Genomic DNA, 23,904 nt, shown 5'->3' on the forward strand with positions numbered 1-23,904 from the left:
CTGAACCTAGGAGATCGAGTGCTGCTGAACCTGAGAGATCGAGTGCTGCTAAACCTGAAGCATGGTCGCCCCATCACCCAGAATGGCGATAACTCTAAAATCACTTGAAATTATTAATACGCCCAACATATTCCGGTCACCTATAAAATATGGACAATATTGTAGGTGACCGGAAAATAGCTACCGTAAGCATCTAGTTATATGGGAACGGAAAGGTATTAGTGTATATATATATATAGCCTGTGACTTAAAAAAATAAAACACTTACCGACCTTCACAAACTGGATGAGTGAAGGTTAACATGATATGGAAGAGGTAAAGTTTGTGGGAATGAACGTCACGTCACTACACATTCACTAAAAGCCACAACCAATGATGAAAAATTACAATATAAAGCCCCCGAATAATATCAATAAAGCATTACCGTAAATAATAATGTAACTACCACTAAACTTAATAAACAAAAAATATCACCATAACCAAATATAACAATGGAAAAATAGTAATACAGTAATGTACTATTCATAATATAGTATGGTAGGTTAAATAAACTGTTTCAATTCACTCTTAGCCCTGCAAGCGAGGGTTCAATGAGAAGTATTCGCGAATTCCCAGACACCGCTAAACACTGCTTAGGGTCACTTTACAGGTGCAAAGTCAACAGGGCTCATTTGTACGCCCACAGATACTATAACCATCTCTACACACACAAGTTTTATAACAGCATCGTGCCAATGTTAAACCCATGAACTAGCCTCTTAGAGAGACATAGGCCTACTGTACGGCACCAGCTGGATCACTACCAAGGTGAAGTATATAACCACAAGTAAGGCGCCACACAGCTCACACTACCAGACACAAGTATCATAATAAGAAAGACAAACTTGGGAAGACAGCCAAACGGATAAGTTGCCTGGCTTCAGGCCCATATACTGTATACATGTTTACACAGACAACCTCATAAAAATAAGGAGACAGACAGCTAGAAAAAGACAGACTAACAGGCAGGAATTACCTGGCGCCTGCTGGCATAGCGTGCCTGGAAAGAGAGAAATATCCGCCAGAGTTAGAGCCATGCAACAGTAATTACAAAAATAAAAATACAAGGAAGGCAAAATTTTTCAACTTAAGTTCATTTATTGTTCACATGAATTATTAGTTAGTTTACACAAAATGTCAGAAAATACCGTACAGTGCATCAAGGAGTAACACAGACACGAGGATACAAGCATTCCACATAGCCGCAGATTTTATACTCGAGTGGGCGGGCATATGACGGCCGACGTTTGCTACAATACTGTACCTGTCCGCTGGCAAGCCTAGAAGTATCTACAGTACACTACGCGGTCACATGATAAGATAAACGTTTATTTTCTCACAAGACCTGCCCCTGATCCCTTATCTCCCTGGCCGTGGCTACACACCAGTGACCATTAAGCTGTAACTCCACCACCTACCTCCCAAATAACATCTGACGCAGGAATGAAGAACGGCATCTTGCATATCCTACTGTCGGTAGGTTGGCTGAAGTAAATACAATCCATTTCATTTAGCAGAATTTCTAACTAACCTACGAAACATAGTGTGTCTAGTTGATCATTGGCACTCGAAAAGATGAGCAGATAACCAGTATCTAGTAATCTAGTTGATATACCGATAGGAAAATAATAGGGGTGTCTTATTCCCTTGCCATGAAAGATAATGTATGTACAGTGATTGATTTACTTTGTATGAAAATAAAATGTCTTCTTGATTTACTTCACATTCCCATGTGATGTGAAGTAAATAAATCCTAGTTGATCATATATAAACCTGATACAGAAAAAGGTATTATAGCTCCATGTTGTCATAATCGAAGGATATATACGAGAATAGATCCTATAAAAAAAATCACAGGTGTACACTCCGACAGGATGATTCGACTATAGTCTATTCATCCCCTTGAGGTCACACTGGCAGCCTGACCGTCGAGATAACAGAGATATATAAGCCTCCTTAACTATGCTGATCCCCGACACTACCTCCACAGATAATTACGATAAGGATTCCCAAGCTTACCCCTCCTGATAGGGACGACCAATCACCACTCCTCCCAGGGTACACGTGTTCCTAAGGTACACGGTGCACCGGTAATCACAGAGGCTGGTGTTTATGTTCACGGCCGCACCTCAAGTAGGGGAGGCTAGTATTGTAAACAGCATGATAACGTTACGTCGCTTCATTCCACTAAATATTCTAGTTTCAATACAGCTTTTAGTCTGGATTCAGTTTAGCATAGAGCCCAGTTTCAACAAATTTTAAACTATTTATTTTATTGCTTTGTAAATAATTTATAATATATCATATAACTTTGGATCAATTGAAGTGTAATAGTTTCAATTTACATCAAAACTTAATCTCAATTTGCTGGTATGCCTAGTTTCGTTTTCCAGTAGGCCTATAATACTGCCCAACTTTCAATTCCCATTATAATCTAGCTTCGATTCCCAATATAAACTTACTTCAGTTTCCAGTACCTCAGTTTACCGTATAACCTACCCATCATTTGGCCAGATCCCCAACTCCAAAATCCCCACAATTGTCCACGCACCTTTTGTCGTGTGGTGGTGTGAGGTGTTCGGGAGTTCCCAGCGCTGTTTGTCTCGACATAAGCATAAGAGACAGCATATTCAGCAATGATTTGCCCCAGACATCAGCCAACTTGACCTATGAACCTCCACGTCACCCCGGTCTTGTCTGCTCATCAACCCGGCCTTCCTCCCTCCCTCCCTCCCTCAAGTGTTCCTGCTGCTTTTGTTGTCTGTATATATAAGGTGTCTCAAAAAAATAAAAATTTTCGTGGCGATCGCGTGAATTCTTGTACGGCAACATTATTAACCAGCGAGTACAATGATGCCGTTGTAATACAAACATTCACGCGATCGTCACGGAAATCTATAAGGCAGTTTACACTAATACATTTTTTGAAGCACCCCTTTTATTCTGGATGGAGGCGTTATAACTGTATCCATATCTCCATCCATTGCACTGACAACTGTACTGAATCGGGAGAGCTTGTGAATTGTCTACACCACTTAATCTTACTGTCTCTTAAAAACTAAACTTAATGATTTTTATAACCTGTGAATTTTAACCCATTAGATGACTGGGTTGGTGTAAGCTGGCCTATATTTCGGCACAACAAATGGTCCAGGATGACGGGAAGAGCAACCGTGAGAGAACAGACAACTGGCGATATGCCTTAATATGTGTACATCATATCATGCATGCACTCCTGCTCCCTTCTCTGAATTTGCCGCTCATATACAATATGCGGGAGTGCGGGCGCAGTCACATTCACAGATGAGGCAAAGGTAAATCTTCACCGTCACCTGGAACTATAAGAAAAAAACAGCATTCAAAATTTCAAAACCTTAACAGAGGCAAAAACACAAGGTAGAACAAAGTTCCCGATTAAAAATGAGATAAACCCGACTTTCAACCTCGCCAAAGATTTTGTGGAGTTAGCCCACGCCAGAAGCCGTTCCTGTTGTTCGCTATGGTACATTATCACAAGAAAATAAATTGCCATCCCTTAGGAAAACAAAGAAAAGCTAATGATTATGGAACATAACAGAGGCTCACATAAGGCAGCAACTGACTAAGATCACATCATATTGTTCTCGATATGCAGCGCTTATAAAACCCATACAGACACACAAAGATGAATATACAGAAATTTGCATTACTTTCTAGTTAGACGGCAAAAAAAAAATTATATATATATATATATATATATATATATATATATATATATATATATATATATATATATATATATATATATATATATTCTGTACTGTACTGTATAGCCTAATGAACCTTTCCACAAGGAAATAAAAAAATAGTATACAAATGAAGTAAAATATATTTCTATAAATGGAATGACCAGATAAAATAAATATTAAAAAATCTCGCTCTCTTATCTCATCTACTCAGCAATTACTACTATGTACTTTAGTGCTCTCTGATTACTGACAGGGCGAGACCTAAGAAAACAGTTTTAAACGTGACAGCTTTGTACCCCAAAAGGAAACATAATGATTGTCAGTTAAATCCCCAGTTACGAAAATAATATGAATAAAATAGATCTTATAATATTCAGTACCAAGTTAAAATACTTATTTATATTTAAAACGGGTTTCAAGTTGTGTTACGGAAGCGAAACACATGTAAGGGCAGACAGATACACGTTCTGAACCATATTTATATTCCCAGTAAACTTCGTTGAACAGGAAAAATATCTACTCGCTAAACATACACGAATATGACCCACATGACTTAAGAAAATTATTTGCATAGAATATTTATGAGATCAAAGAAACCTGGCAAATACGCTAGTAGGTATCCGTCTCCAGTCCTGTATCACAGTGAACACGAAAATTTAAGTTTGGGTGTGCTGTTCTCTGCACTGTTGAAATTCATATACGGAAGGCACGCAGTTCAATGATAGGTGGTCTTTTGACCCCCAAATCAACAAATGAATGTCTGTAAAGTATAAACTACCTGTAAAGTTTGGTGAAAAGATTAGTAAAAGAAATTGAGTTACGGCATGGATAACAAACTGACATGTCGAGATAAAACAATGCTCGAACTTTCAAAGTGTCATATAAAAAAATAAAACACTCACCAAAAAATGTGAGGAACACAAGAAGAATGCCGCTGGAGTGATCCATGACGGAGTGGTGGAGGGAGACGCTGAAGGAGCCACTACTGGAGCCACGAGACACCTGGAGAGGGAATGACCACTCCCAGAGTCACCTCAGTGTAACCCACCAGAGTTCATTCACAAAACAAAATGTCACACAACTGCACTAGATCTTCGACCTGATTTGTGAAGGAATAGAGGCGAGGTCATAATAATCTGAGTTATCAGTATGAACGACTTACACACACTGAGTACCTCGACCTCTCCCGGCGTCCAGCCACTACCATCTACCAATTGTTCAATGTGGCGGACTATTAGGTCCATTTTCACATCACTTGTCAATCACTTATAGCCTATACTGCCTCGTCTCGGATGCCAATTAACATCATACATGGCAAAGTCATTTGATAAGGCTGGCCTAGTCACAGTCTTAAAACGTAACTAAAAAAATCTATTTATTTTACCGTCATCAAACTATTCAAACTGTACACAAGGAATATAAGAATGCTGTACTGTATAGTGAATCTATCTGCCTTCTCCCTTATCTGACTAAGTAAACTCTGAAGACAGGAGAGATAAGAGGGGCCCCCCCACCAGTGGCACTTGATCCCCCGAGATGTGACCAACATAGCCAGACGTGTCATCACCCACCAGCGCCACGTCACCCAATTATACAACTCTACACCTTAACCAGCCACGCCAATCAATATTTCAAAGGTTTAATAACTGATAAATTAAACAATTCATACACTAATAATCATGCCATCTTTCACAGTACAGTATAGTAATGCTATAGTCTCACAGGTCTGAGGTCATCATGTCACTTTTTTATCTTCCATTTTGTATGTACAGTAGCTACTGTCCATTCGGTATAATTCAAACTAGTATAGAATATTCATATTTATGGTTCTAAATTCCTACAATAAAAAAGTGTAACAATTCTGCAGAAGAAATTGTCTTCTAGTGAGGCTATGAAAGCATCTTTAATTACTAGCCTCCACTTTTAAGAATTATTAAACCATCATAAAACCAGCTTTAAAAATTTTTGCTCACAATATGTATGTCGTTTTTTAGAAACTTTCCAACATCATGACCTCAAAACTATAATACAGTAAAGAAGTACTGTATAAGAACCATCAAAGTCTCATACTACAGCATATAAAATGAACCTACTGGAACTTGATATATTGTACATGTACCAACCAAACTTTTCTGGCAAGAACCAAACAAACTAGAACCAACCTAGTACAGTAAGAGGTATGTCATAGCTTACTGTCATATTTCTTGATTTGATGTTACCTTACAGAATGGAAATTGTTACATTTGCCAGGAATGTAACTTAACTAGAACATTTATTTGTGTGTACAGTGCTTATAGTCTGCCTACCTATGTGAAAAAGATTGAATTTTTTACCTATTGCATTTTTTAACAAACCAACTAATTAAACCAACACTGAACTACAGTACTGTATATGTACTAAACAGTACTGTATCTCATTTTAGGGGGAATGGAGTCTGGCTTAGGTAGTCCTTTCCAGTAAATCAGACATACTGGAGTTTAGTGGGAGTTGTTTTATTTCACCAAAGCACATAAACATGGAGAGGTGGCCATCTGCTTGCCTTGACCGTTATGGATGTATGTTTTTTTTTTTGTTTTTTTTTTTACGGGGATTAGCCCACCCGGGCACAGGTCACTGACCCACATCAGGGCCCAGGGGGCGAAAATTTAATAATAATAATAATAATAATAATAATAATAATAATAATAATAATTCATAGTAAATAAAATTTATAATAAAAAGTAAAACAAAATATTAATGGTAATAATAATAATAATAATAACACTGTGATAATAATACATACAAAGAAATGCAAGAATGAAAAAAATCAACATTGAGAAATGCTATATATGTATGTTGTTTTGTCATGTAATAGAAACAATTGAGACCCTACAATTGTGTGTAAATGAAGCAGAAAGTCAGATCAGCAACCTGGGACTTGGTCACATATGGCAGCAGGGTCTACCATTAGACAACACATTATGCTGCCAATATCTTCCCAGGCGGTAGTACCTCCCTGTTTGGTAGCTGCCTACCACCACAGGATGTATGGTGGGGGGGGGGGTTATCTGAAAAACACGTGATTTTCGGTGGAAATGAATGTCAAATTCGTTAGAAATTCATCAATATACATAGGAAAAAACCTAATTTTAATATCGAAATAAAGACCAGTGTGATACTATAAATAATTTATAGTATCACACCTTCCCTTTTTATACCTGTACAGTATATGGTCAAAATCATCAAATACTGTACAGAACTGTATGGCCAAGCCTATATACAAGGTAATATTGCAGTAAACAGCAACCACAAAATTCCGGAAATTCACTACACTCAATCAATAGAACTATTTTTTTCTATGACCATAGGTTAGGCTAGGTTAGGTTAGGCTAGGCTAGGTTAGGTTAGGTTAGGTTAGGTTAGATTGGGTTAGGTTAGGTTAGGTTGCTGTAATCTGCAATTTTACCATATACACTTAACATATTTTACTTAACCACAGTAAGTAATTCTTATTGTAGAAAGTTTTCACCTAATAAGAATTAATCAAGTCAAAAGAAATCAAGGGTAAAAAAATATTGCAGTCCGAGCAAACCTTGACCATCATGGAAACACAAATCCATTATGGTAGCTGCAGTACTGTGGTTTTCATAAAATTGGTTAAACAATTTAATCTAATTAACCATACCTAATTTATCAAATTAATATTCTTTGATAGGTTAGGTTGAACACAGAGTTATATCTAAAAAAATATATATATACTGTATATTATTCCTAGATGAGTGGGACATTACTACCAGCAACCATGTTATGTGCTTAACCCTCTAAAGGTCTTTCAACAAAAATTGTGTCGCTAAGTGCTTCTGTGCTGGTGCATCCATCCCGTAAGAAGAAACATACCCGGTAGGTACAGTGGACCGGCCCTATCAACCACCTAAGTTCCTTCCACTAACCACGTGGGCTGGCAATTGCATCTCCAAGTGTGCTAATTTGGTCTGGATCGCTCTACCCAATGTTTATTAAAATTAAAAAACCTTATACTTGAAGCGCAGTAGTAATGTCAACAATGAGTTAGATTAGGTTAGGTTGATTGAGTTAGCTACCATACCTTCTTAGAACAAAAACATGTTACAATTTGAACTGAGCAAAAACTTGGTAATAGTTGACGAGAGTGGTCCAGCCTTAGCACCAACTTGAGGAATTTTCTCCATAGAAAATATAAACCTTCTTGCCTCAAGAAAATTACAATAAATGTAGGAGGAATGAATTTTGCGTAATTACTGTATATAATTTTTACGTCGAAAATTGGTAGAACACGGCAAGCATGACCTTGCCATGCATACCACATTTAGACGACTATATAAGAATGTTTTTTGCAGAGGAATTATATATTTTAGAATAAAATAATAAAATAGAAAATAAACATAGAAGTTGGGTTAGTTTAGGTTTGTTAGGTTAGTTTCCATCAATTTATGAATGATTAATTATACAATGTAGCTGTAGGTATCTTAAAAAAGGAAAATTATCTTATTTTAGAGGCACAAAAGAGAAATAACTGGATACTTTAGATTAGGTTAGGTTAGGCAGTTCCTATGGAGATGGAAAGCTTTAATAAAAATTTGTAAAAGTGAAATTATGTAAAACATATTTCACCTGCATTTTTTGTCAATTTCTTAAGGTAAGAAAGCTTTTTTATCTTCTATGGAAAAATTGGTGCTTGTGTCAGACCACTCTTGACAATTACCAAATCTCTCTGTTGGATTTTGAAAACTAAATAATATTTTAATAACAAAATTCTTTTCTTGTAATACTGGTACCTTACTTGGTTCATCCAAAGATGGAAGTATAAAACAAATCCAAGAAAACTAATTTAAACTGGTAATGATGGTAAGCTTACTGAAAGTACAATTTCACCCCTAACCTCACAAAGACATAACATACAATCAACAGATCGGATTACATTAGGTTTGACTAATCCATAATAATAGTAAAATATTGATACGAATTACAAGATCACCCAGATTCAGGGATTTGATAAACATATATAATTCTGTGAGTCTTTATAATGGTTTGCTTTCTTAAGGGTTTTCATTTAACCTCAAATATAGAACGTCACTTTTAATATTTTATTTGACTAGCACCTAATAGACTGTAAAAGGCCCGAGAACATGACAATTAGGGCATAATTTCCGCACTTTTAACGAACTGACACAAACCACTACAGAACTCTACCTGTCGACACAGTACTAAAGTGACAGTATACTACCAGTGTACAAGAGTTTATTATAAGACTTGTTTTAATATATCAGGGGTAATTATTGACGACACCAATCATCCCTATCAAAACACAATCCCAATACCGGCGAAATCACTCCCATGATAGTTAATAACAATACGAGTCTTGTACAATATGTCAACATGTATCACCCGTTAACCACTAATTTAACACTGTACTACACACTTCACTGTAACACCAACATACAGATTATCTCAATTTCAACGTCCAATCTGTAATAGCGATAGTGTCTTTAGTCTCCAAGGCAACTGAATTGAAATATTACACTGGAGTTAAAAGGATACGAAGAAAACGGAAGTTGTATTTACATGTCTATGATGTAGGATTTCTCAGTAACGTGTCACGATTCTATTAATTAAAATTAGTTAATTGATTGCAGTGTTTATTTATATACTACCATAATTATCTAATATTTAATCTGCATTATTCTTACATGTTTTTTTTTTCTTTTGAGGGTTGTTCTTTCTTATTTTGCTTGAGAAACACTACTATGGGAAGTGGGCGTAGCACATGCGGTTGCCACGTATCATAGGGTTAGCTGTTAAGTTTTGTTTTTCCGCGAATATTTTTATACATACACTAGTTTAAGATTTCCATGTAGGGATGGTGCGTGTATCTGATTTATAAATCTTAATTAGAAATATATAAAAGGATAATAAAAATCACCAGAGGAAACTCGGATTGCATTTTCATCCGTTTTACTAAGAAGTCAATCCAGTTGTTTACATAGTTAAAGTTATTAAATGTAAAACTTCATTTCGTATTTCGTTCATTTATAACATGAGTATAATAAGGAAGAGATAATTAAGCAGGAACTGTAGAAGATATAAATAATGTTATGATCCACATAATTATGGCAGTACAGGAAGCGGGGAATCATTTCAACCCATGTGCATTATTGTAAAGTCTACATCAATATATCAGGTCAGGGAGATGACCTTACACAGGGTGGACAGTATACGCTCCTACATCTTCACAGTTCAGTTAATAGGTGGCAAAAAGTGTATAAGTGGTTCACTAGTCAGTAGTCACCCATGTGGCGAGTCAGCTTAATAAATGGATGGAGGTACTTTGATCCGGACAGTCTTATACAGGCAGAGGCAATAACAGCAAAACTGGAGCAAAAATCAAGGGGAGAAATGAACCAGTCGACCTTAGTCATTTCTACTGTATAAGATTTATATTATTAAAAACAACTTACTCAAAGGATCACATGACGATTTGGAACCTCCGTTTATTATCTCCTGATGATTGATAAACACCCTAACGCTAAAGGGGATGGGGTGCGGTGGGGTCAGGTTAGGTTAGGTTATTATGTGGGTGTTTAGTCATCTGGTGAAATAAGTTGAGGTTTCTAATCTTCATGAGATCCGTATATTATCGTGAGCAACAATCCTAATGTGTAGTCTAAGCCTTGATCACTATACCCTGAGTTACTTGTACAGTTCACAGAGGCACAGCACCGCTCCTATACCTGTCATGATATAGAGGAGTAATTATTAAGTACAGCAACACCTGCTTAATTAAGACTATAAAAACAATTTACTAATTATTCAGTTCTTAATCTTCATTTACGAAAATTAATTTCATCTCACTGAAAAATATATATAAAAACATCGAGGAAAGCATTTTTCGTACATGAGAATTAAAAATCTAATGAATAATAACAGATTATACTTGTAGAATAATTTTAAAAAGCACTTTAGGGGTCGCAGTATCTACTAGTTAACCATGGTAGTACACACGGCAGAAAGACTTACTGATCACAGCGATGACATCATAAGAAACTTGTGACCCTCAACACAACAGTCACACGCTATCACATCATCTGGCACCTGAATATGTGATGTGGGCGTGGCTATCTCTGTGGAATGAGCGTACTAAGGCAATGGCGGGGAGCTAGGTGCAGGCGTAGTCATGTAAGGGTGGGCGAGTTGTGGGCGGCTTTAGGCAGTGGAGATGTGGACATGGTCACACGTGGGTTGATGAGTGGAGTAGTCACGTGTGATGTAATGCTGAGACGTGGAGGTGGACATGGCATCAGGAGACATGGACGTCTTCAGGAAGTGAGGGCGTGTTGGGGTGGGCGTGGGAGGAGGACGGGGTAGCGGGAAATGCTGTGGTACTGGGTGGAGGAGGTAAACAGCCTGAGCCGCAGGAACCTGATCACTCTGCTGCAGTGGGTCTGGTACGTCACCATCTTCTTGTAGGGAGTCCAGAAGCGCCACAAATATGCCTGGCTGTCGAGCATCCTGGTGGTGCCGTAGGTCCCCCGGGCGTGACTGGACACCTGGTCTAACCTCTTGAGGGGGGACCCCTGGCTGGAGGCTGTCAGCAAGAGCAGTCGCTTCTCAGGCAGAGGGAGACGCAGAAAGGAGTACAGTTCCCTCAGTGAAGCATTGATGTCCTTAAGGAGTGACTCGTACAGCACCATCTTGAATCTGTGAGTGAGAGACATTTTTGTGACTGATAGGTCTACACAGAGAGAGGGGATGGGAGTAAATCATCTGAGAGTACAGGTGGTGGAGGACTCACCTGTCAGGGTACAGGTGGTGGAGGACTCACCTGTCAGGGTACAGGTGGTGGAGGACTCACCTGTCAGGGTACAGGTGGTGGAGGACTCACCTGTCAGGGTACAGGTGGTGGAGGACTCACCTACCAGGGTACAGGTGGTGGAGGACTCACCTGTCAGGGTACAGGTGGCGGAGTTGGGGTAGTAGGAGAAGGTCGTGGTAGAGGTGAGGACACATATAGGCTGGATCCCTGCAGGTCGGGGAGCTGCACCACGACACTCGCTCCCGGGAACTGTCCATATATATCAAAATATAAAACATTCATATAAAACGAATTTATAGAAGAAAAACAACCTACGGCTTATATTGATCAAAATATTGTTTATTGAATTATTTAGTTACGAATAAACTTATCATTATTTTCAGTTTTTTTTCTATCCTGTGTTAGTACAGAAGGTAATAAGAGGCCGAGAAATCTGTGATATTTGGCAGTGAGGGTCAGACTGGATAACACCCCTCTCGCGTGTGTCCGGGCCAAGCAGTGATATATTGGTGAGATACACGCATTACCGCTGTACCACCAACACAGACTAGGACTGTAGTTCAATCTAACCATGTCATGGCTATTGAACTGCAGCGTAAGGTCATTAAGTATTATTGATCCCAAAAAATAACGAAAATCATTATCAAGAATCTTAGCACTGGATATCGATAAGCGTCCACCAGGTCGCAAGTACTGCAGGCTGTCGAGCAATAAAAGTTTTCGCTAATCTTGTGCGCTGGTGATCGATCATTGACCACCCTCCAGATTTTCAAACCTTCGTGTAATGAATAATCTTCGTGTGATGAATATTCCTGGTTGATCAAGACGTAACAATGTACCTAACTGTAAGACTTAAACAAAAGAACAAAGGTTACATCCCGACCTCCTAATAACACAGGGACTCTACTTCAACTGTATATGGTCAGTAACGGGCCTAAAAGTTTCTCAAAAGGGGCACCAGTCATCACCTTAACCTTTTAAATACAGATATATCCAACAGCAGTGTGATAGGCCTGAAACTCTACCGCCTTTAATTCGCCAACTACTTGAGAAAACAATAACAACAACAACAACAACAATAATAATAATAATAATAATAATAATAATAATAATAATAATAATAATAATAATAATAATAACAAAGGGGTCGTGAGGAGGTATACCTGAGGACAGCTCGGGGGTCACGCACCAGGTAAACCACTTGTAGGTCCAGCTTCTCCTCAAGTAACGGCACCACCCACTGCAGGCCGAGTCTCAACACCTAAGGGCAGGAGGTCATCTTATGGGGACGTGTGGAGTAACATGTAATAGTAATGACTTAAAAGGAATGATGTTATTATTAATTTATCAGATGTTGGACACTATTGGATGTGAGTTACAGTATATAGCTATGTTACAACTATGTCTTTATGGGGTTTAAAGTTGGCACAATACTCTAACCTAACCTAACCTAATTTAACTTAACTTAACTTAACTTAACTTAACCTAACCTAATCAGTTCAGTTATATAATTTGAGGTGTAGTTTCTGTACACACTAACCTTGGCTACGTGGAGGCGGGAGCTGCGACACAATTGGCTGACGAAGGAGGCATTGAAGCAAGAGGAGGAAGAGGAGGTCTCTTCTTGCTGCTGCCTCTCTTGATGTTCTCCCTGTTGCTTCTGCTGATGTTCCTCCTGCTTTGGTTTGTCCCCCTGCTGCTGCTGCTGTTCTGGCTTGTCCCCCTGCTGGTAGTGACAGTGGGAGGCGAGGCGAGTGTTCGAGCGCAGGTACCAGTGCTGGCTGGCCATGTAGGAGACCTGCTGCTCATGTTGTTCAAGGCGGCAGTGGAACAGATCCTTGAGGAAGGTGACGGCGGCCTGCGTGGTGTTGTCATCATCATACAACACCTTTATCTTCCACGGGTGTAGAGGCTCGTAGCTGTAACACGCGGGGACACTTATTTTAGTGAACATTCCGAAACACTATATAGATCATGGGTCAATTTATAGTACGGTACATAATTCGATATTTAATAACGCTGGGTGGTCCGGTTATGATGCTAAGGATAGAATAATGTCCTGTATTACTAAATAGAAATACAATGAAGACGCAACTTGTGTATAGCAGTACAGTAATGATATGATAAACGTCGCCTGATGCTGAGTTGTGTGAGTCAGGGTCCCAGGTAGCCAGAATGAACGTACCTGATAGATTACATGGATCTATTAATTAATAAATAGGTGAGTTGTAACAATTACCTGTAGAAGGTGTCCTGGACGGCCGTGGCCAGGAGTTCCCCCAAGAAGGTCGACCCACTGCGCCAACTACCCAACAGCAGGATGACTCGAGGTGACTTCTCCCCTTGTTCCTCCTCCTCGCTATCGTCCTCGTCACCAGCATCTCCCTGCACAAACTCTGTATCTGTCTGGTCATAAGTGTCATCTACCTGGTGGCTTGTGTCAATAGTGAAGCTGTTTTGGTCATGAATAAGTCTTTTTGTGACATAAATCTGGTTGTTTTTGTCATGTTTTTGTTCTTTTGTGTTATATACCTCGCTGTTTTTGTCATATGAATAGGTGTCTTTATCATGTATCTGGCTGTGTTGATTATATACGTGTACCTTCTTACTCCCGTCTTGTCTGTTGATGTAAACAAACTTCCTCTGATAATACGTCGAGGTAGAGTCACTAATGGTATCCCTGTCACCTTGTCCCCTGACGTTATGTTGTGTGTGAGTGCGTTTGTCGTCTACATGGTCACTGTTATAATAATCCTGATGGTTGTAGTCTATCTCGGTCAGGTTGTGGTTGTGGTAGAGTTGTTGGGAGTAGTTGTGAGTAAGGAGACGCCAACAACAAGAGACCAACACCATCGACGCTACACATAGTACTGCTACCATCCGCACCCACTGTACTACCCGCATCCTCTCCCGCACCACAACCAACAGTTCAGTATTCACACCTACACACACACACACACACACACACATGTTAATACCCACACACCACTCGTCAGTACCCACACCTCACACACCCACACGTCAGTACCCACACCTCACACACCCACACCTCACACACCCACACGTCAGTACCCACACCTAACACACCCACACGTCAGTACCCACACCTCACACCCACACGTCAGTACCCACACCTCACACCCACACGTCAGTACCCACACCTCCACACACCCACACGTCAATACCCACACCTCACACACCCACACGTCAGTACCCACACCTCACACCCACACGTCAGTACCCACACCTCCACACAACCACACGTCAGTACCCACACCTCACACACCCACACGTCAGTACCCACACCTCACACACCCACGTCAATACCCACACCTAACACACCCACACGTCAGTACCCACACCTCACACACCCACACGTCAATATCCACATCCCACATGTCAACAACCACACCTCACACCCCTACACATCAATACCCACACCCACATGTCAATATCCACACCCCACATGCCAACAACCACACCTCACACCCCTACACATCAATACACACACCCACATGTCATTATCCACGCCCCACACATCAATATCCACTCCCAACACGTCAGTACCCACACCCCACACCCACACGTCAGTAACCACGACTTACACCCTCACACGTCAATATTCACACCCACATGTCAATATCCACACACCTCACACGTCAATATCCACACACCTCACACGTCAATATCCACACACCTCATACGTCAATATCCACACACCTCACACGTCAATATCCACACACCTCACACGTCAATATCCACACACCTCACACGTCAATATCCACACACCTCACACGTCAATATCCACACACCTCACACGTCAATATCCACACACCTCACACGTCAATATCCACACACCTCACACGTCAATATCCACACACCTCACACGTCAATACTCAGCCACATACCTATACATACCTGCTCACTAGTGTAAGCTGTAAATCCCACGTAAATATTATCCACACTGTTGGTATATACTTATCCACACTCCTGAATAATTGCTCTTTCAAGAATCCACACTGGGTATCCAAGTAGCATCCACACTATCCAATGTTTACACTTGAGGGGCGGGTAGCTCTTCGTATTATCGGGTATATCTACACAAGAATATCCAAATCACTTGAATATCCACATTTACTGAGTATCCACACTGGAAATATTACGCCACCGATTATCCACACACAAAATTATACACAATACTAGCAGCCTGGGTTGACGGGTGTAGGTAAGGGCTGTGGGGTGTAGGTGAGGGCTGTAGGTGAGGGGTGTGGGGTGTAGGTGAGGGGTGTGGGGTGTGGGTGAGGGGTGTGGGGTGTAGGTGAGGTGTGGGTGAGGTGTGGGGTGTGGGTGTGGGGGAGAGGTGGGGTGTGGGTGAGGTGGTGTGGGTGTAGGTGGGGTGTAAGAGGTGTAGGTGAGAGGAGCAGCTGTACATTTGGTGGCGATCTGGCGTGGTCTGACCTGTCTCACTACCGCAGAACTGCCTGCACCTGCACTGCCCCCCCTTCACCCCTCTCGCACATTCCTGACACACCCCTCTCACGCACACTTGCATATCTGCTGTATTCGTGAGTACAGGAAAAGAAGGGAATGAGGGAGGGGAAAGAAGGAAGGAAGGAAGGAAGTAAGGAAGGAAGGAACGAAGCAAGGAAGGAAGGAAGCAAGAAGGCGTAGGAAAGGGGAGAGAGAGGAAGGGTATTTTAAGAGGAAGAAGAGGGAAGGGGCAGATACGAGGAGGTGGAGGGGGGAGGGATAAATAAAGAGATAAGAAGAAGGCAAGGCAAAGAGGGCAGGGCGTGAGGGGAGGAAAGAGAGGGAGGGCAAGAGGAAGGGGGAAAGAGGAGAGGGGGGAAATAGAGATGTATGGAAAGAGGGGAGGCGGAGGGAAAGAGGAGAGGGAAGAAAAGAGGGTGGGAGTCACCAGGTATCCATATCAACTCACCTGGTCACCAGGTGAGTCACCACAAGTCTCAGCGTTCGTGATTTCAGATAATGGTGACCATTGAGAATTTTTACAGTGGTGTTGCATGTTATTTTATACTGAGGGAGGGGAGGGGGAGAGGAGGGAGGGGATGAGGGGAAAGGTGGAAGGGAGGGAGGGAGGAGGAGTGTTGCAGTGGCTTAGCGAGGTGGTGCAGGACCCCCCACTGCATACCACGTGTTACACCACTATCCCAGCCACCACCACCACCACCACCACCACCACCACCACCACCACCACCACCACCACCACTACCACTAATTCTACTACTACTACTAATACTTTTTTCTTCTTTTTATATAATAATGGCCTCCATCCTCCCCCAATAGCCACACCTTCGCCACCATTTTATTACCTTAAAATTAAATATCCTAATACATAAGTAGCTATCCTCGCTGTGTTGAGTTAGTTGAGCCGCAGATCTATGACTACTACTACTACTACTACTAACACCACCACCACTACTCCTACTACTACCACCACGGCACCACCAGTACTACTATATCCCCACCACCACCACTACTCCCCCAACACCCCTCCCCAGGTCCAGACTTGTGTTGAGTGCTACGGTGTGACGGCAAGCAAGCGACCCGCGTGACGTTAGCTACCAGGGTTTATCGACTTGCCTCTCGTATGTCTCAAAGAAAAGTTATTATTACCGTAGTGGCTGTGTTGTGAGTGTTCTTCCCGTCACCTACAGGAGGAAAAGTTATGTTTGTGTTCTGCTCGGGAGGGGAGGGAGGAGGGGGGAGAGGGAGGGAGGAGGAGGAGAGGGGTGGGGAGGGGTCAATAATGGTACTGTGGTGATTTTGTACCCACATGATCGTTATAAATGTCACACACACACACACACACACACTATATATGTATATACACAAAGACAAATATCTAATTACTAATTATTTATTGTACCATTAAAAAGTATCTTAACAAAATGTTCAATAAAAACACAATTAACTTACAAAGTATTTATCAGATCTTAATTCAAGACTTGTACAGAAACGGACAAAATTCCCCGAACACTTGTTGTTAATATCTGGTACAACATCTATTTAAGGGTCGTGTAGGTGTGAGAGGGTTACAACTTTAGCATCTGTTTATTTCATATTTTCGTTGTTTGAAGCAGTATTTTATAAGTTCCTATTTAACACAATTGATAACGAAGAGCAAAGTTCACAACTGTAAACTAAACACATAAAGCGGAACTAGATATTGCCAAGTGTTCAGGGAATTAAGGCCGTAGTTGGAGAGTCATTTTATCATTACATATCTCTATACTGGATGTCAACATTAGATGCATCTCACCTTATGTGTCAAACTGTCCTTTCTACAAATCAGATACATTTGCTCACCACCACGTTCTCATCTTCAAGTCACAATGGTTTAATTCTCACAATCATAAGTTGTGTCATATTGTCTCACAGAGTAAGATCATGGAATACACTATAAAGGAAAATCAATCGTAATTAATTCAGATTTAGAGGGGCAGGTGTTCCAGTTCAACTTATCAATAAGACACGTAACTGTTAGTGCTTTATATCGCAGGTCCCTGGTGTTAAGACGGTGTAAGATGATCTCCAGCAACTTTCGTGGCACACTGGAAGGCGCGGGGTTGGGTGCAGGTGATGGGGCCCTTAGAAGACGTGAGGTTTCCCAGTGGTGGTGACGGAGACGGTGATGACGGGCACCACAAGCAGGAGACAGAAGGCGAGGAAGAGAAGCCCAAACAGCAGAAGGAATATTACCATCACGGTGGTTAGAGAGTCCTTCAGCTCCTGTCTCCTCCCTCCGTAAGGCTTGGCACTCGCTGGTCCTGGGTCCTGTTGGCTATCGTTGACTGGATCAGGTTTTTCTGGGAAATTTTCTCTGCTTACACCTCCGCGTGCAGTCGTGTAGTCTTCACCATCCGGAGACTCTGGGTGGGCGAGGTGTGAGTGGTGCTGACGTGAGGCACCCATCAAGCCTCCCGTCGGTGCCACGTCAAGTACAGCTTCAAAGGCATTACTGAGGTCCTTCTGCACCACAACACTACGAGGGTCAAGAGTTCTCGCCACCTCCTGGGGAATATGTGAGAAGCTTGGCTGACCATCTTGATGCTGCTGTTCGGTCATTTGAGAATATCCAAAGTCTTTCTGAAGGGAGATGAAGGACACTATGAGGCGCTCCAGCTCCTTGACCGCCGTCTCTAATCTCTGGTTAATGTCCTGAGAAGAAGTACAAAGACTCCGAGAGAATGCATGTATTATTTTATCCTCAATTAGTCCATCCTCACTTTCAGCTTGACTTGACTGTCGAAACAATTGCCGATAGCTTGTAGTGTCAGAGTGAGTCACTAAATCGCAGACAGATGTTGATGGTGTTCCCGGTACAGCGAGTTTTGCTTCCTCGTCCTCCAGCAGTCGTAAGTCTGGACAGCTGGAAATTCTGAAGAGTTGAGATTCTTCAGCGTGGCGAGTGTGTCGTGTCTCTGGGGTTATACACAGGTAACACCCCGTCGGTTCATAATCGTCCAACTCAATGTTTCCTTGTTTCTTCATCCGTTGTTGTCGCTTGACCTCAGGTTCATGACATCTGCTTCCTGACGCACCTCCAGCGTCGTCCTCTAAACTTTCTTCTTCAACTCCGTCGTTGGTGACCTCGAAGACTTCTAGCAACTCCCCACTGACCACCGTCCACTCCGTCTGTACTAGATGTTCCTCTGCCTCTTTCACTTCCGACACAAGGTCTTTCAGTACCGATTTATTCGTCTGGATTTCTTCTTTTTTACTCTTTCCTTCTTTTCCTTTATCATCTTCTAGTTGCTGGTCCCTTGGAGCACTAGAGGGCTCCTGCGACGTACAGAGGGAATCTCCACCGTGTGTTTGAACCTCAAGGTCCGTTAGGGAGTCCACAGAGCGAGTCTGAAGGCCTTGAGAGTCCTCAGAGTGTGTGGGGAGAGCATGGGTGTCCTCAGAGTGTGTGGGGAAATCATGGGTGTCCTCAGAGTTTGTGGGGAGATCATGGGTGTCCTCAGAGTGTGTGGGGAGAGCATGGGTGTCCTCAGAGTGTGTGGGGAGAGCATGGGTGTCCTCAGAGTTTGTGGGGAGAGCATGGGTGTCCTCAGAGTTTGTGGGGAGAGCATGGGTGTCCTCAGAGTATGTGGGGAGGGCGTGGCTGTCGCCAGAGTGTGTGTGGGCGCCTCCAGGTTGTGTGTGGAGTGTATGAACGTGGTGGTCAACCTGCTCCACCCTCCAGCGACACTCACTGAGAATGAGGTTCAGCTGACGGAGGCGAGACAACAGCACGTCCCCCTCCTCCATCTTCCCCTCCTGACTCCCTCCACCTCCCTCATACTCTGCCATCCTCATAGTCAACATCGCCTCACACTGTGTTTAGAAATAACTTGTTTCACATGGTCATCATTATATGTTTCACGATAATTGTTGCATATGGATTTTATTGTCTCACATGATCTGTCTCACATGGTTTATGGATCATGTTTCACGTTAATAGTTTCACATGGAATATCACTGACCATCTTTCAGGGGAATATCCGAAATTATTTAACTTTTTTTTTTAATTTCCTTACCTAAAAATACACGGATATCTTCATTCCTTTGTTTCTTTCACACTGATCCTCGCCCACTCCAGCACCAGCAATGAGTGCAAGACGAGACTGTCACACCTGAAACACGAAAACAAGATTATTGTAATTTTTAAAGGAAATGATAAATGTTTAACCTAATGAATGCCTTCAAAGTTGTACACAAATATGGGTTGAAGATGTATCATACACCAGTAATGTTTATGTTGTATAATACAACAGTAATATTTTTTGTTGTATAATACAATACAGTACCATACACCAGCAATTGCTCCGGTTATGTTGTTTATCTGTATTTCTGTGCATCAACTATTGAAGCAAATACTCTCAGTAGCCCCCCCCCCCCATATGTATTGGAGAAATAAAAGATATTGAATATAAAAGAACCTTAACGTAGCATTAACCGGGATATTCGTGAAAAAAGTCAAGTAGGGAGAATAAAAATATAACAAATATTACCGATAAAAGTCAACTGAACGTCTGTGCAGTGACTCAGACTGGACAAGGTATAGCGTAGTGACGTAGTGACGGACGGTCAGTCTCTTAGAAGTTCCTGTGTGTGAACAAATATTTCTCCACGAGTGAATACTATTATGAGTTTACCTACCCATGCGTCAAGAAGCGTAAGTTGCCCACATATAACCACCACCACAGTTCTTACCAATTGAAAATATAAACAACACAAAGTACCAACAGTGGAATTGAATCTAAGGAAATAACCCAATTAAAATACTGACGCTTAGGGTAGGTTAGGTTAGGTGAAGTAATTTTTAATATACGCAGGAACCTAGTCACGATTACAGATTTATCATATTTAAATTTCTGTTGAATTCTAATACTACAAATGACTTGCGTAGTTTTTTTTTAAATATTAAAACAAAATAATCACTCTTCGTTATGTTAGTTAATGTTGGAACATGTTATATGCAAGGTTATTCAAACTCTTCGTACTATAATAGTCACCTTGTACAAATTGTGGGTAAAATTAAGGTAATTAGGCCTAAAGTTAACGATTAAAAATATCAACTATCATATAAATTACTATAAATGTTTAAGTGTTAAGTGAAATGATTATCTATATCAAACTTTAACGAATAGTAAAGTCTATGTAAAACTTAAAATATTAACCTATTTTTCTTTAATGCGTGGCGTTCCCCCATGTGTAACTTGTTTCCGGTACAGATAGCACTATCTAAGCTCCACATCCTTTTGTCACACTGTCTCTCTCGCCTAACATACACATTTATAAATTTCGATCTAAAATTTGGTAATTCCACTCATTCTCCATTGACCTCCATGATTTAGTTAATTCAAATTTTCTCAAGAGGAAGGTGGTTTGTGATGGCTACACTTACAACGGGTCAACTTACACCTGCTCTCTGACGCAGTATATATATATATATATATATATATTGTATTATGAATGGTATGAATGCTTTAATATGCATGAGCGAGTAATTTCCTTTTTACTTGAAATAATTAATCATTTATAAGAAATTCTTGTTTGTTTTTACTTTCACCGTGAACACGAAGCAGAATTCATCACATTTGTCTTATTAACAATTAAATTTGTTCCCTATTACGTAGGTTACGAATAAGGAAACCTAATACACATATAATCTAAAAAAAATCCCCACATTTTGTACTCTAGAAATTATCAACCACTGACGTCTATTGTGTTATCAACATATGAAGACAGCAATCAATTAAGACATGAACTCACTAAAAGACTCGTGCAGTGGAGTTGTAACAAGTTTTTCAACAGCTGGGGGTAAACAAGATCGCTCACTGTCGTCACAACAACAAGAATGACGCGCGAGTGTCACTGGTCGTCACTTGTTCACGCCCCCGTCTCATCTGTCGCTTTTCACGCTTCCTGCTCACTCTAATTTAGCTTTCTCACTTATGTAAGTTATTCATATCACCGTTTATTGTAAATGAAGCCTTTTGAAGCCTGTGTGCCCAGTTCTTCGTCAATTCGATCATAATAAGCAGTACTTCTTCAAACAGGCTCGTGGCGCTACTCAGCAGCCAGTTCCAGCTGTAATCTTACATGACATGTTGATTTGCCAAGTACTTGTCCATTCTGAGTCGTCTGTTTCTATTAAAGCATAATTCTTCTAACTGATGTTGAGGAACACGTCTTAGGTAGTCTCAATTTGATAATGAAGCCTTTATGAATGTTTTTGGTTTTTTATCCTCTTCGCCACTGATATTTTTTTTTTTTTTGTTAACTGATAGGCCGGTCGGTCACGTCTTCGTTACACACTATTGACAAGTACTGGGCATGTACTGGCTCTGTTATACTGTTGGCAAGTACTGGGCTTGTACTGGCTCTATTATACTGTTGGCAAGTACTGGGCATGTACTGGCTCTGTTATACGTTGGCAAGTTATACTGTTGGCAAGCACTGGGCATGCATGGCTCTGTTATACTGTTGGCAAGCACTGGGCATGCATTGGCTCTGTTATACTGTTGGCAAGTACTGGGCATGCATTGGCTCTGTTATACTGTTGGCAAGCACTGGGCATGCATTGGCTCTGTTATACTGTTGGCAAGCACTGGGCATACATTGGCTCTGTTATACTGTTGGCAAGTACTGGGCATGCATTGGCTCTGTTATACTGTTGGCAAGCACTGGGCATGCATTGGCTCTGTTATACTGTTGGCAAGCACTGGGCATGCATTGGCTCTGTTATACTGTTGGCAAGCACTGGGCATGCATTGGCTCTCTGTTACACACTGTTAGCAAGTACAGCTACTGGGTATGTACTTACTCCAGAATGTATCTGATACTTGCGCCATTCACAAACACTCTCTGGCAGACTGTAGCAAGTTCCCAACTCTCGCTCCAATTATGTTTGCATTATTATATACGAGAAAGACAAATAAATAAATAAATATTTTTTTCAGTTAAATCGTCATACCGTTCACAGTGGTACAGCATGTAAGCTACACAGTAGGTTTATAAACAATAGTAGACAGGAAGTCGGTTTTACCATAGATAACCCAAGAAAGCCGCTACATGTATTATCAAATCTCGAGTTCTGGGCTGCCAATAACCATTTTTGGGAGGAATTAATTACCCCGATCGAATACTGGAACCTGTGCTCATTTTCTGTAATTTATCATTTCACCACTTATCAAGGAGTTGACAGAAACATCGCGATTTTTATCTAACTCAAATGTATTAGTAAAAATCGCTTCTTGTATGCCATGATTGTTTTGGCTGTGACTTGTCTCTCATTGGCTAACGAATTATCCAAACCAGAAGCAGTTGTTCAACTTGTTCCTATAATGCAAAAAAAAAAAACGTAATGGAGTGGAGGCCTTGGACGGGTCCTCTCTCTATTCATTACTTTTATTTTTTTTCGCCACTGATCAGCTCGTTAGGCGCTTGGGCGGTCAGTCAAGTACTGTTGGCAAGTACTGGGTATGCACTGGCTCCTGAGTGCATCTGTACCTGCGCTAGTTTTGGTCAAATTTGCAGGTCACACTGGGTGCCGTCACAACACTGGTAGTTTGTTCCAAGAGTTTACAATTCTCACTCCGAAAAAGTTTGTCCTCACTATTTTTTGAACTGTGATCCATTGTGGGGCGGACGTCCGCTTTTCACTCGACTGAGATGTTTATAAACTTCAATTAGGTCATCCCTTGCCCGTCTATGGGCCAAATGCAAGAACTACCGTCGTGTACTGTACACGATGCCTTCTTTTTTTACGGGAATAGCCCACCTGGGGCCTGGGGG

General features: G+C 41.1%; 3 protein-coding genes across 9 annotated transcripts in view; all 3 read right to left on the reverse strand.

Annotated features, from left to right (window-relative positions):
- LOC121867484 (microsomal triglyceride transfer protein large subunit-like) overlaps positions 1-9,310 on the reverse strand; it is a 28,678-nt gene extending 19,368 nt beyond the window's left edge. For 2 of the 5 annotated variants that reach the window (XM_042367429.1, XM_042367428.1), the window contains exons 1-2: positions 4,670-4,950; positions 1,016-1,039 (exon numbers count right to left, since the gene is read on the reverse strand). In XM_042367429.1, the coding sequence (XP_042223363.1) occupies positions 1,016-1,039; positions 4,670-4,715 (70 nt within the window). In that variant the 5' untranslated portion in view covers positions 4,716-4,950. Of the gene's footprint in view, positions 1-1,015; positions 1,040-4,669; positions 4,951-9,204 lie in introns of those variants that run through there. The other 3 variants (XM_042367426.1, XM_042367430.1, XM_042367431.1) reach the window with 3 other exon arrangements.
- A 410-nt stretch (positions 9,311-9,720) lies between these two features.
- LOC121867485 (carbohydrate sulfotransferase 5-like) lies at positions 9,721-16,038 on the reverse strand. 3 transcript variants are annotated; one of them, XR_006089161.1, is made up of 6 exons: positions 13,835-14,604; positions 13,136-13,514; positions 12,759-12,856; positions 11,725-11,844; positions 10,800-11,480; positions 9,721-10,513 (listed from the first exon to the last, which is right to left on the reverse strand). XR_006089161.1 is itself a non-coding variant. In XM_042367433.1 (6 exons), exons 2-6 carry the CDS (start codon positions 14,497-14,499, stop codon positions 11,099-11,101), a joined length of 1,644 nt encoding a protein of 547 aa, XP_042223367.1. In that variant the 5' UTR covers positions 14,500-14,537; positions 16,026-16,038; the 3' UTR covers positions 9,721-11,098. The 3 variants fall into 3 exon arrangements, 2 of the variants coding, with proteins under 2 accessions (XP_042223367.1, XP_042223366.1); XM_042367433.1 differs by adding an exon at positions 16,026-16,038 and having other exon boundaries at positions 9,721-11,480; positions 13,835-14,537; XM_042367432.1 differs by having other exon boundaries at positions 9,721-11,480.
- Positions 16,039-17,460: 1,422 nt separating this feature from the next.
- Positions 17,461-22,307, reverse strand: LOC121867486. The gene is made up of 3 exons (XM_042367434.1): positions 21,880-22,307; positions 20,142-20,237; positions 17,461-19,938 (listed from the first exon to the last, which is right to left on the reverse strand). Exon 3 carries the CDS (start codon positions 19,927-19,929, stop codon positions 18,208-18,210), a length of 1,722 nt encoding a protein of 573 aa, XP_042223368.1. The 5' UTR covers positions 19,930-19,938; positions 20,142-20,237; positions 21,880-22,307; the 3' UTR covers positions 17,461-18,207.
- Between the last annotated feature and the right edge of the window lie 1,597 nt (positions 22,308-23,904).

The sequence above is a fragment of the Homarus americanus genome, unplaced genomic scaffold (assembly GCF_018991925.1).
Source record: "Homarus americanus isolate GMGI-L3 unplaced genomic scaffold, GMGI_Hamer_2.0 scaffold23598, whole genome shotgun sequence".
Classification (NCBI taxonomy): Eukaryota; Metazoa; Arthropoda; class Malacostraca; order Decapoda; family Nephropidae; genus Homarus; species Homarus americanus.

Coding starts and splice junctions, on each gene's coding strand:
- LOC121867485 (XM_042367432.1), bottom strand. CDS start 14,565: ATGTGTGTGTGTGTGTGTGTGTGTGTAGGTGTGAATACTGAACTGTTG. Junction 11,845..12,758: donor GACCCCCGAGCTGTCCTCAG/GTATACCTCCTC, acceptor ATATATGGACAG/TTCCCGGGAGCGAGTGTCGT. Junction 11,481..11,724: donor CGCCACCTGTACCCTGACAG/GTGAGTCCTCCA, acceptor TCTCACTCACAG/ATTCAAGATGGTGCTGTACG.
- LOC121867486 (XM_042367434.1), bottom strand. CDS start 19,929: ATGTTGACTATGAGGATGGCAGAGTATGAGGGAGGTGGAGGGAGTCAG.